The following is an 18,530-nucleotide window of genomic DNA, read 5'->3' as shown; positions in this document are numbered from 1 at the left end:
TCTATATCCAACAGCAATGTGTTCTATATAGGCTTATATATGTTTAAGATCAGTATAGCCAATTACTGGCTCTAGAAACTAACACATTTTTATAGCCAATGTAATAGTCAACTCGTACATATATTATATTAGAATCCGTGTTGCAGCTGAATACAAATTTATTAGCTATTTTGTCTCTCCTTTCATATGTTATCTGTACATAAGCATAACTATGATGTGTTAATTCTTATAAGTTGTATCCATAACCTTACTGTGCTCGCTCTCATACACATTCTTAGGGTAGTCCAAATAGTGTATTAATAGTGATTTCTATCATCATTAAATAGCTTGTCACCTAAGTAAAATAATGACATCATAATATAATTAAAGAAGAAAAAGAGGAAAAAACTTAGAAATGGTTTTCTCTTAAAGAAACAAGTCTTCTCTTCACCCAATGTACCAAGAAACCATAAATTCACTATTAGAAAGAAACCACTGGTATCTAGGAGACATGTACCATGCTTACCATTGGTGGAATATATAGAGTTAGGAGAAAAAGAGAAAATTATTTATTACTTGAAGATATTTTTATTATAGAAAATAGTTTCTATAGGTGATGATAACCGTGTTGGTTCTTTTTATTCGGACTGTCCTTACTGCACTATGCACATCATTAATGAATGGTATTACTGCAGTAGTACTGCAGTTAAATTAATCAATTAATTAAGGAGTTCGTGCAGCTCGTGCCGTGCCATACTGCCAGCTTAGTTGAGCCGTACTTCTCGGACCACGGTCCGTGCCAAAATGACAACTCCCAGAAGCAAACAATAGATTGATCAACTTTCGAAAAATAAAGTAAAAGAATGCTACCAATGGATTGATTAGGCATTCCCAACCCATAACACTAGACGTAGTTTTTATAAACTCCATGTCAACAAAAAATTAGTACTAGACACTACTCTTCCAATGCAAATAACACTATTCTTATTTCAATTTAATGCTATTTATCTCACATGATATTTTTAATGTTGTGTAGAAATTTTGTCTCACATGGTTTTATTCTCTTTCCTCATACATTCACTTGTCACATCATCTTTTATCCTAGATGATAACTTATTTAATGTTATGGACACTATCCTAATCATTAAGTTGAGAATGCGCTTGTATACAGAATAATTAGGTGATTATCATGGCTTGGAAATTGCCTGGACTGTGCACATCCAACCGTTTTCTATGCGGAGCAGGTAGGGCTTGGAAATTTTTGCCAGTCAAAACTCCAACTTTAGCTAGTCTGTCTGTGCTCACAGTGTCAGAATGTGTCGTCAACCAACACCGTGGATGTTATTGTAAAACTATCCAAAGAGGGTGATCAAGTGAGATTTTACGCCTGTTGACAGTCGTTGCAGTTACATAGCAACCACTTTTTTTCAATCTCTTCTCGTCTCTCAATCAAGCACAGATTTTTAAACTATTTTTGTTGCTTAGTTACATGATTCTCGTCGTTTTGAATGAGTACGATTAAACTATTAAATCTGTAACTATTAATAATTTTAACACATACAACTTAAAATTATTAGGGCAACATAAGTCATAAAGTATACTTTAATAAAATAAATATTTATTTGTTATATATATATATATATATATATTCTAATAGAAAATTATAGGCAAGGATAGATTTAGAATATAGTATTATTGTCAAAATAATAATAATTATCAAGCTGGAGGAAGTACGATTGACCTTAACTTGCTGGTAGCCAATCCCCTCAAAAATTTGAATGTATTTGCTAACACTGCCTAGAGCTTTTTATCACCCCAACCGGATCATTCCAGGCCATTAATTAATACTTTTGTAATACCAAGTGATGCTGCAAATCAACCAAACACAAAATGAACCTTGTCGTATCTATTTGTGGGTATCTACCTTGAGGCAGCATCATTAATTCCCCAGGAGAGCCATGAAACACGATGTGTACCAACCGATCGATCCAGAGACATCCATCTATCCGCCACATTCACAAAGGCGTCAGCTGGCGGGAGAAGAAGAGTCCACGGTGACGGTCGCATGGAATGCACGAGTGGCTCAGACGCGATCAGCGATCGATCCGGGATGGACAGAGACCATTCTTGACTTGACAAGCTAGTAGGAGCAGCTGCTAGTACATAGCCTTTGTTTAATTTCCAAATTTTTTTTTCAAAAACATCACATTAAATTTTTGGATACCTAAATAAAACATTAAATATAGATGAACCAAAAACTAATTACACAATTGCGGAAGAAATCTTGAGACGAATCTTTTAAACCTAATTAGTCCATGATTAGCCATAAGTGCTACAGTAACCAACATGTGCTAATGACGGATTAATTAGGCTCAAAAGATTCGTCTCGCGGTTTCTAGGCTAGCCGTGAAATTCGTTTTTCCATTCGTGTCAAAAACCCTTTTTGACTTCCGGTCAAACATTTGACATAACACTTCTCCCAAAAATTTTCTCAATCTAAAATTTTTTTTCTAAAAACATCCCATCGAATCTTTAGACACCTAAATAAAACATTAAACATAGATAAAAAAAAACTAATTACACAGTTACGGAAGAAATCTTGAGACCAATCTTTTGAATCTAATTAGTCCATGATTAGACATAAGTGCTACAGTAACCAATATGTGCTAATGACAGATTAATTAGGCTAGCCGTGAAATTCGTTTTTTTCATTCATGTCCGAAAACCCTTTCCGACATCCGATCAAACATTTAACGTGATACTTCTTTCAAAAATTTTCTCAATTTAAACACCACCATAATCTATCTTCAGAGACCAGCCTCGCCGGCAAGTCAATTTCCATCCCAAAAATCTGCACCAACCACTCGGTCTGCTGCCAGCTTGCCGCCACGGAAATGACGCTTTTGCCCTTGTTTAAGGCCTGGTTTAGTTACCAAAATTTTTGAAAAAAGATCACGTCAGATATTTGACAAAATATAGGAAGAGATATTCGGGTACAAATGAAAAACGAATTTCACAGCTCGCCTGAAAACCACGAGACGAATTTTTTGAGCATAACTAATCCATCATTAGCACATATTGATTACTGTAGCACTTATGACTCAAAAGATTCGTCTTGTGATTTTCCTCATAACTTTGTAATTAGTTTTTATTTTTATCTATGTAATGTTCTATTTAAATATCTAAAGATTCGATGTGATGTTTTTAGAAAAGTTTTGGGAACTAAATTTCTGTTTAGATCTCCCTAGCCGTATAGATTTTTACTTAGGTTGTGAGAATATATAGTTATGAAAGTTTAATCGTTTCTTTTATAATTATGTTTATCCGTCCAATTTATTAGCCACTGGAAAATAAATTTATAAATAAAACTTTTATATTAGCAATTTCAAGATAAACATCGTAAAATAAACTAAGATAAAAAGATCATAGAAGCACCTCCAAAATTAAGCTATAAAATTTAAACATTGGATTATAAGCATATAAGCGTAAGAATGGATAGAGCGATAGGGGTGCAAACCTAGAGGATAAACTGGGGGAGCTTTAGACATTAGAAGTAGTTGATGAGAATTTACAAAAGAAAATTATCCAGTTTCTGGTTCATATTTCATTTTTGTTAATCTTGCAACTATCCTTAAAATCTAAATGTGAAATTAAACCATTAAGAAACTACAGCTCTTAGAACCTACTTCATAGATCAAGGTCAATTGTTTAGCAAACTGGTAGCTATACGAATTATGAAAAATTACAAGGGCTGCCATTATCATTTTGCTAAATTATGATATACCATCTTGCCTATGTGTTATTAACTCACGTGTGTCCTATATGTCATCGAGATACAAGTAACATATATTTAACTTTGGAAAATCATAACGACACGGTTATAAAATTTCCTAAAAATTAACCCATCGTGTGCTATTAATCTAATAAGTTTCCTAAATGTAATTGTTAGTTATGCAGGACGCCATACGCATAATGCAACTACCAGGAGGAGCTAAACCCGTAATACTAATTGTTGATTAAGTTAGAAAAATAGCCGTATATCATTTTGATATGTGAGCAGAATATCGCATAAAGCTTCGTATAGTCTGTACTGTAAACTCTGTAAGTATAATGTAACTGACTACGTATCATTTTAGTCCACCTACATTATTAGTTAATTTTGTGATCTCTGAACCAGTAAGAGCAGGTACTGACTATAAGCCTCAGCTATAAGCATATTTCAAAGAAATAAGAGAAGAGAGAGAGGAGAGGTGGGTTACTAATTTATAGCCGGCTGTACACGAACTATAAGACAAAATGTATATATGACATGTGATATCATATATTGATGTTTTATAGATAACTATTATATGAATTGACTATTAAATTGGTTATAAATGAATTAAAGCTAACAGTTAGCTATACTATTCAACTTGCTCTAAGTATTTCCACAGTACTACTCACGTTTTAGTTCTCGTATGGTTTTGACGTATATGTTAGTGAACAGTACGGCTACTTCGGATTATCTGATATCTCTAAACTGGGCGGATAACACTCTGCTTTCTTCGTATCAAAATAAATCAATCTTTCACTTTTTACCTATAATATTTGATTCTTCATCTTATTTAAAAAAAGTTATGATTAATATTTTTGTTTTTATTAGATAATAAATCATAAATAATATTTTAAGTGTGACTAATTTTTTTTAAAATTTCTTAAAAAATTTTCAAATAAAACGGTCTTCAAACACTAAATACGAAAACCAAAGAATTATTTTTTTATAAAACAGAGGTAGTATTTGCACGTTTCAAATGGATGGGATGGGTAGGTAGGCTACAAGTCTACCAGTACGCCCCTTCCCGGCGAGAACAAAATTTTTACAATAGAATAGAATAAATGCCTTTGATTACTGTATTCTATTCTCTAATCCCACACCGTTTACAGCGACGCAACTCTGATTAAATTCGTCCACTCTTCGCAACGCAAGGCTGCACCCATTTCCACTCGCTCTCTTCTTCCTCTTCCTCCTCCTGCACCTTAAACCTTAAGAATGAGGGTGGAGGCGGAGATGGAGACGCCTCCGGCGGGGCTGGATCGCATGGACACCGGCTCTTCCTGGGGTGGGATGAATCCTCTGGAGGCCGTTTCCTCTCCGGTGGCTGGCGGCGGCGAGGATGGGGCGGCGACCAAGCTGCAGAAGGTGTACCGGAGCTACCGGACCAGGCGCAAGCTCGCCGACTCGGCCGTCGTCGTCGAGGAGCTCTGGTGAGCATCCAGATCCTACGCCAATCTGTCTCCTTCCCCTTCCTTTCTAATTCTCTCTTCTCCTTTGGGCCCTTCTTGCTCCGGATTTGTTTACTGGTTTGGTTTGGTGGAGAGAAAAAGCTGCCGCCTTTGATGCAATTCGTCTCCTATTTATTCGCCTCTCTCGGTTCTTGCTGTCTCATGAGTTGGCTTCGATGGAAAGATGGCTGCTTTCTTTGAGATTATGGCATGCTGGTATCCCCAAAGCTGCTTGATTTTGGTTTAACCGAGATGGTTTGTGAAACTGGATTGCTGAAGGTGGCAAGCGCTGGACTTCGCGCGGCTCAGCCACAGCACCGTCTCCTTCTTCGACGACCCAAAGCCGGAGACGGCCGCGTCGCGCTGGAACCGCGTCAGCATCAATGCTTCCAAGGTCTCGGTCTCCTTCCGTTTCTGTGCATCACTTGCTGCCACAAATCCTTCGAAAAAGCGATCCTTTTTGGTTTTACTTGGACCGCGTTTCTTTGACTGCTGTGCCGTATGTGTCTTTGTGTTGAAATTGCTGTAAAATTTTGTGCTTTGATGCAGGTGGGTCAGGGTTTATCCAGAGACGGCAAGGCTCTGAAGCTGGCATTCCAGCACTGGATCGAGGCTGTGAGTAGTACAGATCCACTGCTGTTTCTGTAGTATTAGTAGCATACTAGGATTCTTTGCACTTTGTTTTAGACTTTAGATAATTAGATATCACTACTTTTGTTCACATATGTGAAAAGAGGCTGCTATCGGGGTATGAGTTGACTTGGACCTTTTCTGTTAGGTGTGAACATCGATCATAAAAGCTCCATATCTTACTGTCATAGAAGCTTCTTCTCTTGTAATTTTGTTTATTTAAGTTAACTATGCAAAACCTTGTGACTCAACCATGACAGTAGTGTTCACGTGTTGTATAGATTGACCCGCGGCACAGATATGGTCACAATCTGCATTTCTACTATGATGTCTGGTGCCAAAGCCAGGCCGGCGAGCCCTTCTTCTACTGGTAAGAAGTTGGCTTTGTTTTTTGTGTATTTGATGAATTTGCTTATGTATGTTGTTGGAATCAATGTCTCTGACAAAAGAGATTTCAGGCAGGATAAATAGATTTTAATGTTGCACCTTACCTCAGAAATTTCAGTGGGTGGTTTAATTGTGCAGTCATTTCATTAATCATTTTGCAAATGTAGGCTTGATATTGGGGAGGGAAAAGATGTTGACCTTCCTGAGTGTCCCAGAGCTCGGTTGAAGAAGCAATGCATAAAATATCTTGGTCCGGTAAGATCATGTCTACAATGCACCCTACCCTTAGTTCAAAATCATGTATCCTATTGAAATAATTCTAAGAAAAGCTGCATTAGGAGTTAAGACCTTTTGTCATGCGCACCTTTTGGAATTTGTATTAATGAACTTAGTGAAACATGTGCTATATCTCTAAGAAAAGCGGACAGTTCAGAATCCACATCTCTGACTTTATCAATAATTAATACCGTAGCATACCCTGGCCTACATCACTATCTTTCAGTTTTTCGAAAATATTTTATTTTAATGAAATAATGTTGCATGTTATTTTATGGATTTTTGCAGCAAGAGCGTGAGCTCTATGAATACGTTGTTACAAAGGGGAAGATTATCCATAAGCACTCCAAAGAACCACTTGATACAAGCCAAGGTCCTAAAGGGACCAAATGGATTTTTGTTATGAGCACAACAAAGAAACTTTATGCTGGCAAGGTAGCTTTCCCAGCCTCACAAGTTGCTCTTGTTGCTGCTGAACTAGATCATGTTTTGCAACTTTAGTATTGCTATTTTTTCCCTCATAAACTGATTTTTCTCTATCCAGAAAGAGAGAGGTGTATTCCAGCACTCAAGCTTTTTAGCAGGAGGTGCTACCATAGCTGCTGGAAGGTTTACAGCAGAAAATGGAGTTATCAAGGTACTGTTGATAAACCATGCCTTGACTATGTTAGTACCATTTATGAACAGTATTTTGCTTTCTTGATATGACTGCTTATTTTCTTCCTTTGAGTCAACTTCTGGGACCTAAACGATTGGTGATTCTGATTCAGTTTGTAATAGTAACTTCAAACCATTCATGTTTCTAGGATGGCCATGAATCCTTATTTCAGGCATGTGCTTCCTTTTGTGAGGGAGATTGGGAATACCTGATGTATTTTAGAAACATTTTCTCATAGCTTGAATTTCGAGAATGGATCAAACTAGTCTTCTAAGAATTCGGCCAAAATGCAGGATATGAGAGACATTGGACTGGATTATCCTCCCCATCTTTAGGCCTGCTAGCGCATGATAATCATTTTGATAATTTCCTTATCTAGTTTGTGTCCATGTCCATTGGGTTCATCGCTTTCTGCTATTTTCTGATGATCATTTCCTAATTACAGTCCATCTGGGCCTATAGTGGTCATTACAAACCAAGTGCAGAGAATCTTGCCAACTTCATGAACTTCCTAGAAGAGAATGGAGTTGATCTGAAAGAAGTTGAGGTACAGCATTTCCAGTACCATGAAACCTAATATACTCTGTAATTACCAGATATCAGAAAGTTTCAATTAATGAGCTTGTTTGTATATTCAGGTACGCGCATCCACAACCGAAGACTACTACGAAGATCCAGTGCCTAATAAACAGAACCCACTTGCTACTGTCATGGAATCCAAGCCTCCACAATTGATTCTCCCTCCAAACATGATAGAAGATAGGGCAAACGGACCATCTTCACAAACTGAAGGCGCTGAAAGCGACAATATTCCCATAGAGAAAGCAAAGCCAACCTACCAAAGAACCTTGTCAGGTGGTCTGAAGAGCCCTAGGGCTGCCGAAGTCCCGCGGGAAGCAATTCTTGAGAGGGTGAAATCCAAGGGGGAGTCGAAATCCTATCAGCTTGGGCACAAGCTGTCCCTGAAATGGAGTACTGGGGTTGGTCCAAGGATTGGATGTGTGAAGGACTATCCAATGGAGCTCAGAATGCAAGCACTGGAGATGGTAAACCTGTCGCCGAGGGCGTCGACTCCATCGCCCTCCTGGAGGCTACCGGCAGGTCTCTCACCCACACCCAACTTACCAACATCTCCTCTTGGGCCAATCCAGACATCACTGCCCCAGCCAAGTTAGAATAGCTGATGAGTGTGTAACTAGCATGCTCAGCAGAGACACCTTTGCAGCATTGCAGTTATAAGCTCTTGGTTTAGTACCCATTGTCATTGTAGTTCTGCACCTTTATGCTTGGTGTAGAATGCATTGACCAGGGAGTGTCAGGTGCTAGGCTCATGCCTGGTGCTTTTCAAATGTTGTGTGGATCTATTTATGCTCGAATTAATCAATAAGATAGTAAAATAAATTCACCAAGTTTGAATTTTGTTCAATTACTCTGTGTTCCGACTTTTAACTGTTGAAATTAACACCTTGATCGAGCAACAAAATTTCCTGTCCAGCCAGGCCATTTTGCAGTTGATGTGATAGAAAGTTTTATTATGACAATCAGGAAAGGATCATAACTGAAAATCATCATCGATTTAACAGGAATGAAACTGGGCTGCCGGTTGGCCAAACAGTAAGTGGACACATCATAATCACAGCTCAACACAACAGTACGTAGCAATCTAATAGTAAGCTGGTGAGATTATCAACAATCTGAAAGGGGAGGAACTGAAATAAGTTAAACGTGGTAAGAACTCGAGTTTTTTTTCACATTACCACATGCATTATCTTGCGAGTACATTCGGTCTACTCTCTTTCCAAGTACATCAGAGATATCACTACATCAGCTATTCAGTTTACATTCACCATCCTGATGTAGCTTGAAAAGTAATCCCAATAGTGCTACTTAGTCACCACTAGCACAGCCTTTGCAACCACAGTGGACACACTCTATGACCTGCTCTTCCCTTAGATGCCTAGGAACCCTACACACACAGGTGGTCGCAAAGTTGTGGTCTCGTGTCTGAATACAGCGCAGGCAGCAGAGACGTTCGTAGCCTTGCTGCAATTATCCAGCACAAAAATCTCAGTCAGTTGGCCATGCAAATTGGATACGAACAAATATGAGGTCCTATGTGCAGGTGAATTCATCGTTTCAGAGGAATCTACTTCGAGATACCACAAAAGATTTAGCTAACTTAACCATTAGCAAGATGCAGTATGCGATCTCCAATCAATTGCAGATTGGTCTCAAGAAGAACACAGTGAGTACCTTCTTCCATTTGGCAATGAGGTTACGGTCAGCATGGCCCTGGTCAAGGCAGAACTCATACAGCTCCTGGGATATCTCCTTCCTGTTGTAGTAAAGGTCATACAGATATCGGCTCCTCTGGTGATTGATCTTGAAAATGGGCCACAGTGCCTCGCACTTCCTCTTGCCATCGTGTGGATCATTTTCAGCTACACATAGACCAAGCATCCACCATGATAAAAGAGTCCGATTTACTGTCACAGCAAATCAGCAGTGCACATGTTTCAGATGATGAGAATGGATAAGCAGCCAGACCTTCTCTCATCTTGGACTGAAGTTCTGAGAGGGTGGGTTCTATAAGCTCCCACCCATCTGGATACTTCACACCACTTGTTTTTATCTTAGGCATGATGCTTCTTCCGGCTGCATAGAGCGACACAATAAGAAACGAATTATGATATGTTGCCCAAGAAAACACACTTCCTCTCAAAATTTATCCTAAGTGTAGTGGTAATGAGCGCTCTACTAAACTACATAAATATTGAAATGTGCAACAGGATATCCAATTGTACCCCAAAAAATAGGGGAGAGAAAATGAACTATATAACGTTTTGCAATCAAAGCTCCATTCTTCAGCAGAATCAAATTACTCCTATTCTCAGTCAGGGGCGGATCTATTTTGGGACATGGGTGTTCAGTTAAACCCCCAAATTGTTTGGGAACCAAAAAAAATCCTGTTATTAGCCTCCCTTGAGGTTATTATCTAGGGTTCATGATGCAGATTCATGAAGAGAAAAGAGGGCGGGGATGGATGGATGCTCACCGGTGAGGATGAAGGACAAGAGTGCCCCTGCTCGCGTGAGATCAGCGCAGGCGGCGGGAGGAGAGAGAGAGAGAGAGAGAGAGAGAGAGGAGGAGAAGCCCGTCCCCGGCCGCCGTAAGGGAGAGCGCGGAGGGGCGGAGCTCGCCGGCCGCCGCCGCGTAGTGGAGAGACGACGGAGAAAAGTGGAGTGACAAACTATTGTATCTAGGGTTACGTTGAATAGAAAAGGCAGGGAGCATTTTTGGTCTTTTTTCAGGTGGCGGGGAAGTTATTTACAGTGATATTCCTACTAACAAAAAAATACTTACACTACCCGTCATATTATTTTGATTTTATATGTGTCGAATACTGATCAATAATTAATTATAAAATTAAAAGTTTATTATTGTATAAGAATTATAACAATATATTTCTACTGAATCTGTTGTCACAGATATTAGTTTTATATTCAACCAGCGATACATTATTTTGGATGGAGCGAGTACATACGAAGCGGTACCTCGTTTTCTTCGCTCAAAATAAAAATTCTATTTATATTTTAATAGATGGCTATTGATTGCACATGTTTGACTTATTCATGTTATTAAATAATTTATGCAAGTATTATTTATTTTGTTATGATTGGATTTATACTAAATTATTTTCATTATAACTTATATTTACATGTATTTATATAAAATTTTTAAATAAGACAAATAACCAAATATATGTCAAACAATCAACTATGTCATCATCTAGTAATATAGGGAATAGAGGGAGTACTATCTTATCGAGCTAGTTTTTATTCTATGTTGCTCGTGTAGGTCTAGTTAAGTTTAATTACACTTATTCCTTGATGTTCACTTACTCATCGATGTTTATGAGACGGACGCAATGTCAACTCTACAGCCCTTTGATTCAATGGAAATTCATATAAATTTTGGAGAATTTTATTCCTATAAAAATTTTTCCTACAGAACCTTTTGAATCAAAGGAATAAACCATATCAAATCCTATGAAATTCTTATAGAAAGCCACTTTTCATACAAGTTTTGAAAGAATTTTAACATGAGGTAAAACCTCATGAAAAAAATCTTATAAGTCTTTATCTCTCTTCAAATTCCTGTGTTTTTTCCGTGGTCCAATTAAACGGTCATTCCTACGTTTTTCCTGTATTTTGCAATACTATGTTTTACACTTATATTTCTGTCAGAATCATATGTTTTTTCTATTCCTTCGTTTTTACATTCATATGCATTCTTATGATTCAAAGAGGCCCTAAAACTAAGGTTTAAAAATCTAAATTTTAGCATACAAGCGAAAACATAAGTAAAAGGATAAGGGCTCTCGCTAGAGATGCTCTAGCCAGAGAACTGGTAGCCTGTGTTTGCAGCAATTTCTTCGTGCGATCATTTGATATATGCTGGCTGGCCTACCTGCTGTGCTTTTGCAGTACATAACTACTATAGAGCGCGTGCATGCATACCTGCAGATCCAAGAAAGGTAATATGCCATCAACCGTAAAAAGAACTTCTTTTGATTATTACTCTCTGCACTTTTGAAACCTTTGCTTGACACCTTTCAGAGCAACTTGAATGTGTTATCTAAGAAGATGTATAGAGGAACAAGAAATGTATATGATATATGCTATACATGGAAAGGAGAGAGCTAAGCTAAATTTTCTAAGCACCTATTACTTATTTAGGCAACTAGTGCTTAGAATAAAAAATATTGTATGATGGGGAAAGGTGAGAAGCATGGCTACGTTCTATCTTAGTGGGTCTCACCTTAGTCTAAGTAATATGAATCTAAACATTGAAGCACACTTAACTAAACTAACACCTCATGAAATATCCATCATTAAAACTTACTAAGGAAATATATACTAAAAATGCCCTTACTATACCATCAAGATGGAGGACAGCCTGCTCCTATCTGTTAACTGTAAAACTGTATATGGTTTGGTAGGAGTAAGTTGGTTGAATTGACTCGCTTTTGATGGCACACTGCAGGACCACGATCATTCACCACTCCTTTTGTTTTATAACTTAAAATTTATATTTTCAACCTAAAATTTATAGTTGATTTTGAGTTTTTTCATTGAAGTTTATTTTTCAACTTTAGCTTTTAGATTGTTACAAATATATATATATAAGTTTTTTTAAAATTATTTTTCGTTTGGTTAAAAAAGAAGAAAGACTAAATATGACCCCACATAGCTGTATGGTAGGGTCTTGCAGCCTAGCGTCAAACTTTCACTGTCATGCTGTATGCACGTCGTCTTTTTCCTATAGACGATGATCATTTGTGCAGCTCCAGCAAAGGTGCTTGCCGGCGATCATACATACAGGGAGTTGTTTCATCTAGAAGTACGTGTCTAGAAATGACATCATCCCACTCACGTAGCAGCAGTGACAGGAACAGACCGAGATGACCGGCCTGATGGCTTGTTGCAAAGCAAAGCCAAGCGAAGCCGCACGAGCACGAGCACGACGGCGGCGAGAAAAAAGCAGCAGAGCCGCGCAGAAATCCCGGTGAAATGATAGCCGCATGTCCCCGTCGTTCCCTGGGAGCCCATGCACAGTGCTCCTATACGACGAGGAGCTCTAGCTCGTCCATTGGAGCTGGTTCGCCAGCTCGAAACTGCACCCTAGCTGGGGTGCCTGTCCTCTTGCCAAGGGACGATAGCTCTGTTAGAGAAATAAGAGAAACCGGAGAAAGCAAGGAGAGGGAAACGCGCCGGAGAGAACACCGCCTGTCGCCCCGACGCGCTATCGCCGGCCGGATCCACGCGGCCTGATGCGCCGTCGCCCGCCCGCTGCCGCAACGCGCCGTGGGAGATGGGAGAGAGATCATGGGAGGAGAGAAAGAAGGGAAAGAGGGGAAAGAGAGGAGAGCCCATCGAAGAGAGTAGGGAAAAGGTAAAAAGACTATCAACTTTTATTTCGTGGGACCCACTTAAGGGTATCATGTACTGTTGTGAAAGAGGTAGCTTCATCCTAGGTGGTTTGTTTGGGCTAGTCATTCACGGAGCTTACATTGTGCATGCCCTCTTAACCGTTTGGGATTCATGTATGTACGAATGAAAAATACTTTAAGAATGGAATTTTTATATATGTATTCTTAGCGATCTAAAATTTAAGGCTGGAAAATTACCTAGAATCTACTTTAAATTTAAGTTTAGAATTTTAAATTTTGATTCATAGGAATAAGCGAAAAATTTAGACATTGATTTCACCAGTTCAAAAAAACCCATAAATACAACGCTGAACTCACTCGCTACAGGACAGAGATCAATTAAAACGAAGAAAACTCTGCGTGAATGTCAGAGGAAACAGTTTGGTTCGACGGTGAGAATTAGGCTAAAAATTGCTTTGTCCTAAATGGGTCTAGCTAAGTGTATGATATTGCGCTGCGTCGATGTTATATATGGTGAGACGGGCACCCAACATGCCGGAGAAAATTCATAGAGAGAAGCAGAAGCAGCAGCAGCAGCAGCAGTTGGAATGGAACTTGACTTTGTCGCTTGCCATGGCGCGTTCCGGGGACACGCCTCCGGCAACTATTTGACGCCTGCATCCTGCTCCGCCGTGCGCCATGGATCCCACCACCACGTGCGCCGGCCGGACAAGGCAATGGCCAGTCTCCTTTTGCACGGACATGGCGACAAGCAGCTGCTTCCTTCCCCTTGGCGTAATGGCGTTGTCTTCTCTCTCTAGTAGTACTCCACGGGCGTGCCGGGGCAGCTGCTGTCCTCGTCCGACATGTCGTCGTTGGCGGCGCGGCTGCCGGCGCCGGCGGCCGCGACGCTGAACGGCGGGGGCACGTACGGCGGCGTGGCGCACCGGAGCAGCGCCCAGTTGACGCCGCCGAAGAACGGGTGCCGCTTGATAGCCGCCGCGCCCACCGTGGCGCCGAGCCGCCGGGTCGGGTCCTTGGCGAGGAGCGACGTGACGAGGTCCTTGGCGGCGGACGACACGGACGGCTCCTTGGGGAACTCGAGGGCGCGCGCCACGATGTTGGCCAGGGTCATCTCGTTGTCGTAGCCCTTGAACGGCGTCACGCCGTAGAGGAGCTCGAACACGAAGACGCCCAGCGTCCACCAGTCCACGGAGCTGCCGTGCCCCTCGCCGGACACGATCTCCGGGGCAAGGTACTCGTGCGTGCCAACGAACGACATCGACCGGAGCTCCACGGGCTCGGCCACGAACTCCAGCTCGAGCCCACCGGCGGGGAAGCTGCTGCCGGCACCGCTCGATGGCTTCTTGCGGCGCCGGCGCCGGCGCCGGCCACGTCCAGGGAAGAGCTGGAAGCACGACACGGCGGGGACGATGCACGACGGGATGGCGCAGGACGAGGACTTGGAGGAGTGGCCGGCGAGGGAGATGGGGTCCGAGATGACGTGCGCCGGCGTCGGCGCCGTCGGGTCGCACTTGAGCGAGAGGTCGAAGTCGGTGAGCATGATGTGGCCGTCGGCGCGGACGAGCACGTTCTCCGGCTTGAGGTCCCGGTACACGATGTCCACCATGTGGACGTACTCCAGCGCCGCCACCACCTCCGCCGCGTAGAACCTGTCACCAACAGTGTCACATTGCCATGATCATTCAGCTAAGCTCCACATAAAACCATCATTATTCAGCAATGGCCATTATAAAAATAAAATGAGGCATGTCATTATGTAAAAAAAATCAGATGGTATGCTAGGGCCTGTTTAAGGAGCTTCTTCCGGCTGCAGCTTTTCTCAAAAGTTGTTTCTGCCAGAAACTGCTCCAAACGGTCTATAGCATCCGAGTTACGGATTCTAGAAATGAACTAAGAATCCAGAAGCTAGGTTTTAAAAGCTTTTTCAGATTTTTAGAAACTGACTACCAAATAGCAACTTCCTGAAATCTACGGCTCCCAAACATGCCAATGTTTAATCAGATTTCAGCCAACTAATTCTTACAGCTTGCTGTTGCTGGTGTTCTTTGCGACCACTGTACAAAGCAAGTTACGATTGCATACTGCAAGTGTATGGAAGTTGCATCCTTGGACTTTAGTCTCATGTCACCTTAAGCAGCCCACATCTCCATGTAGCGACGACCAACGACAAAGCCACCTGTATCTACTATCCACATCTGCGTTGATGTTTGCCACCATGGGAGCTCCAGTACCCCCCAAGCAAAAGTCACAAAGATGCAAGAGCAGACTCAGCAGAGCAGAGAAAAAAGTCACTAAAGAAAAACAGACAGTGCTCGAGTCAGTACATCATTGATGCTGGGGAGTTTGCACGGCTGGAGCATAATTTATTGCCACAAAGGAAGGTCCTTCATGTGGGCACTCAAGTTGATAATTCCTTGGGTTAATTAGATTAATCCTTACAGCAAGTACCCTACTACCCCATGTCGATCTCTTCTGAAGTTGTGTGTGTTTCAGAGCTGTGATTCCAGTAGCTCTCATCAGTCATCACATGGGGGTTAATAAAAGCCTAATTGACTAATGGCAGCTACACCTACGAGGGGAAGTAATGTAGTAAAGTTCATGTTCTCCAAACGGTTCCTGCGCCGTAGCACAAGGGCACCGCTCGTGTCACATCGGGATTAGCAACAGATTAAATCATTAAACCGACCTTATTACCATGCCTTGATGGCAATGTTGTTGTTGGTTGTAGGGTAGGTGCGCCATCCGCCATGTACAATCACACAACTCACAACGCCATTGCAGGCCACCACTACCACACCATAAAGCGTACACAATGCAACTCTGTTTTTAACCTTAGAAAAAAAATGCGTTTTTGATACTGAGGCTGTAACAAGAATTTGGGATTTTTTCCAACTGACATCTTCTTCTTTATACTTATGCTTATAAACCAAAATATCTGTAAATATGTCGTTTGGTTTTTTCGGTCACAAGACGAGGGCCTCAGGTGCTAACAGTGGAGCAAAACAAAGTTAATCTATCTGTGAGTTATATATGGTTTTCTTCTTATATTTTCACAAAGTTTATGTCGGTCAAAGGCTATCTGACAGCTACTAGTACTGGAGTATATGTGTTAGACTATGTATTTAAAAATAAAACATTTTTGTTAGTGGATCAAAGTTCTCACTCGTTTCCATACTGAAAATGGATTAAGAAGGCATGGGAATGCACTGGCAGCAGCATGTATCCATGTAGGTTGTGTATTTGACTACAACTATACAGGTGAATACTATGGCCAGACTACTGAATACTGATGTACCCTTGACTAAATGAATGTGGCCACATGATGCTTGTTAATGGAACAAACGTACCGAATAATGCTGCTAGTATTCTCAATCACTACAGTCTAGTAGAAGTTGACATATTTTGTCTTCTACTCCGTAATACAGGCTATGGCCTACATGATATTCGACGCAAGTGGAATACGGCTTAAGGCTGATTCTGCATTAAGTATATCCCGGAGAGGAATTACATCAGTTTCCGTAGTCTTATGGAAGGATAATAAATTGTTAAGGAAGTGATAATCGCCTACAGATTGTTGTGCGATGCAAAGATGCCTAATTTCCTCGAAGGAACAAACCTGCAAACTCATATGACAAGAACAGCTTTACTCCCACAGGGTCAGGCTTGTTGGATTCAGAAGGCCACAGGTTTGCACATGCAAACACTGAACAAACCCTCTGAATGGTGAGTGATTGCAAGGTGATATGGGCGTGTGGCTGAGCTACACTAGCAAGGAAGCCATAAAGCGACACTGAGCTCCCTCCCATCCATGATGCCCAATCCTTTGCACTGTCCAACTACGACGAGACATTTTGTTCAGAAGAAAGTGAAAAAAAAGGAGACATTTTGAGAACAGATTTGCATCACCTTATTCATGTCGCATTCATATGTTGCTTTTGGAGGGCTGCATTAGTCTCTGTTTGTGTGACATTTTCGTTAAGGGTGAATCCAAAAGGCAGCCTACTGCCATCAAATAGCATTATGCATGTTTTCATGATTGAACACATTCCGACTGAATAAAGATGGACATGCATGCCTAACAGAAGACATGATGGGGCCAAGCAAAAGAAGAGAACAACTGAGAGCTTCATCCACTAGTAGATCCTAACATACTTTGTCGTACATAAAAAAACACACACACAAACAAGCCACATTCTTCTCCCAAAAGCCTACGATCACTGGCTTAGCTTCAGGATCCAAAATCAAGAGGAGGGCAAAGGTGAATTAGTTGCAAAGTTTGTCAAAAGTTATTTCTTTAGACTTTAGGATTAAACACAATTGACATGACGGTGGTGATTCATGATGTGTTGGTTAGACAGTCGAAGAAAAATGTTTCATTTTTTTGTGTTCAGTTGACAAGAACAAAAATGTGTTTGTGCGATCGAGCAATCGAGGAGAGATGGTATTATACCTGACGGCGGACTCGGAGAAGCGGCGATGCGGCTGGCGCTGGCGGAGGACGTGGAGGTCGCCGCCGGGGCAGAACTCGGTGAGGAGGCATGACCAGCGGTCCCCCTCGGCGACGCCGTAGAGGCGCGGGAGGAAGGGGTGGTCGACCGCCTCGAGGATCTCCCTCTCCGTGCGCGCGCGCCCCTCCTTGTTCCTCCCCGCGAGCTCCTTCCTGTCCATCACCTTGGCCGCCACCAGCGCGGTCGCCGCCCCGCCGCCCTTCCCCTTCACCTCCGCCAGGTAGACGCTCCCGATGTCCCCGGACCCGAGCCTCCGCAGGAACCGCACGTCGGAGAGCGCGACCGCACCGAGGCGCGGCGGCGCGGCTGCGGGGGCGGGCGCGGGCGCCGCGCGGGGCGGGGGAGGAGGGGGCAGCGGGCCGGAGGAGGAGACGGTGGTGGCGGTGGAGACGGTGGAGCCGGAGCGGGAGCGCTCCGAGGAGGCGAAGCTGAGGCTCTGCAGCTCGTCCGCCGCGAGGTCGGCGTCGCCGGCGGCGGCGTCGGGAGGCATTGCGCGGCGCGACGCGGCCGCGACGTGACGCGATGTGGGTGGCGATTGCGGAGACAGCGGGAGGCGGAGGGAGGCCAGGTGGTGGGGTTTTTAATTTGAAGAGGACAGGAGGGAGGGTGATGGGCCGGGCCCGGGCCCGGGATCGCCCGTCCGGTCCGGGGTTTGATTTTTTTTTATAATAAAAATAAAAATGTTTTAGGTTTTTCTTTATGGCTTGGATTTCCGGGGAACATGCAGGCCCTGTTCTCCGGGTAGGATACACCGGGATTAACAGATGGAACATTCCACGGCGATGCTTTGATTAGGAGCTTCTTCGTAGTTAGACTTAAGGTTCTCCTCTTGAGCTTAAGATTCTGAGAAGCCACCAGGCCTAGTCCTCACAAT

At 42.2% G+C, this 18,530-nt stretch overlaps 3 protein-coding genes across 3 annotated transcripts; 1 reads left to right on the top strand and 2 right to left on the bottom strand.

Annotated features, from left to right (window-relative positions):
- Positions 1 to 4,921: 4,921 nt before the first annotated feature.
- LOC102702061 (IQ domain-containing protein IQM3) lies at positions 4,922 to 8,601 on the top strand. The gene is made up of 9 exons (XM_015843344.2): positions 4,922 to 5,223; positions 5,521 to 5,635; positions 5,791 to 5,856; positions 6,153 to 6,241; positions 6,426 to 6,513; positions 6,823 to 6,969; positions 7,079 to 7,171; positions 7,638 to 7,739; positions 7,831 to 8,601. Exons 1-9 carry the CDS (start codon positions 5,009 to 5,011, stop codon positions 8,365 to 8,367), a joined length of 1,452 nt encoding a protein of 483 aa, XP_015698830.1. The 5' UTR covers positions 4,922 to 5,008; the 3' UTR covers positions 8,368 to 8,601.
- A 247-nt stretch (positions 8,602 to 8,848) lies between these two features.
- On the bottom strand, positions 8,849 to 10,465 carry LOC102703819 (protein BUD31 homolog 3). Its single transcript, XM_006663756.3, has 4 exons — positions 10,248 to 10,465; positions 9,740 to 9,847; positions 9,446 to 9,633; positions 8,849 to 9,235 (listed from the first exon to the last, which is right to left on the bottom strand). Exons 2-4 carry the CDS (start codon positions 9,831 to 9,833, stop codon positions 9,080 to 9,082), a joined length of 438 nt encoding a protein of 145 aa, XP_006663819.1. The 5' UTR covers positions 9,834 to 9,847; positions 10,248 to 10,465; the 3' UTR covers positions 8,849 to 9,079.
- Positions 10,466 to 13,483: 3,018 nt separating this feature from the next.
- LOC102701778 (serine/threonine-protein kinase D6PKL2) lies at positions 13,484 to 18,189 on the bottom strand. Its single transcript, XM_040529675.1, has 2 exons — positions 17,599 to 18,189; positions 13,484 to 14,797 (listed from the first exon to the last, which is right to left on the bottom strand). Exons 1-2 carry the CDS (start codon positions 18,144 to 18,146, stop codon positions 13,942 to 13,944), a joined length of 1,404 nt encoding a protein of 467 aa, XP_040385609.1. The 5' UTR covers positions 18,147 to 18,189; the 3' UTR covers positions 13,484 to 13,941.
- Between the last annotated feature and the right edge of the window lie 341 nt (positions 18,190 to 18,530).

The sequence above is a fragment of the Oryza brachyantha genome, chromosome 12 (genome assembly GCF_000231095.2).
Source record: "Oryza brachyantha chromosome 12, ObraRS2, whole genome shotgun sequence".
In the NCBI taxonomy this organism is placed as follows: domain Eukaryota; kingdom Viridiplantae; phylum Streptophyta; class Magnoliopsida; order Poales; family Poaceae; genus Oryza; species Oryza brachyantha.
This window is presented reverse-complemented; position numbering and strand designations above follow the sequence as displayed.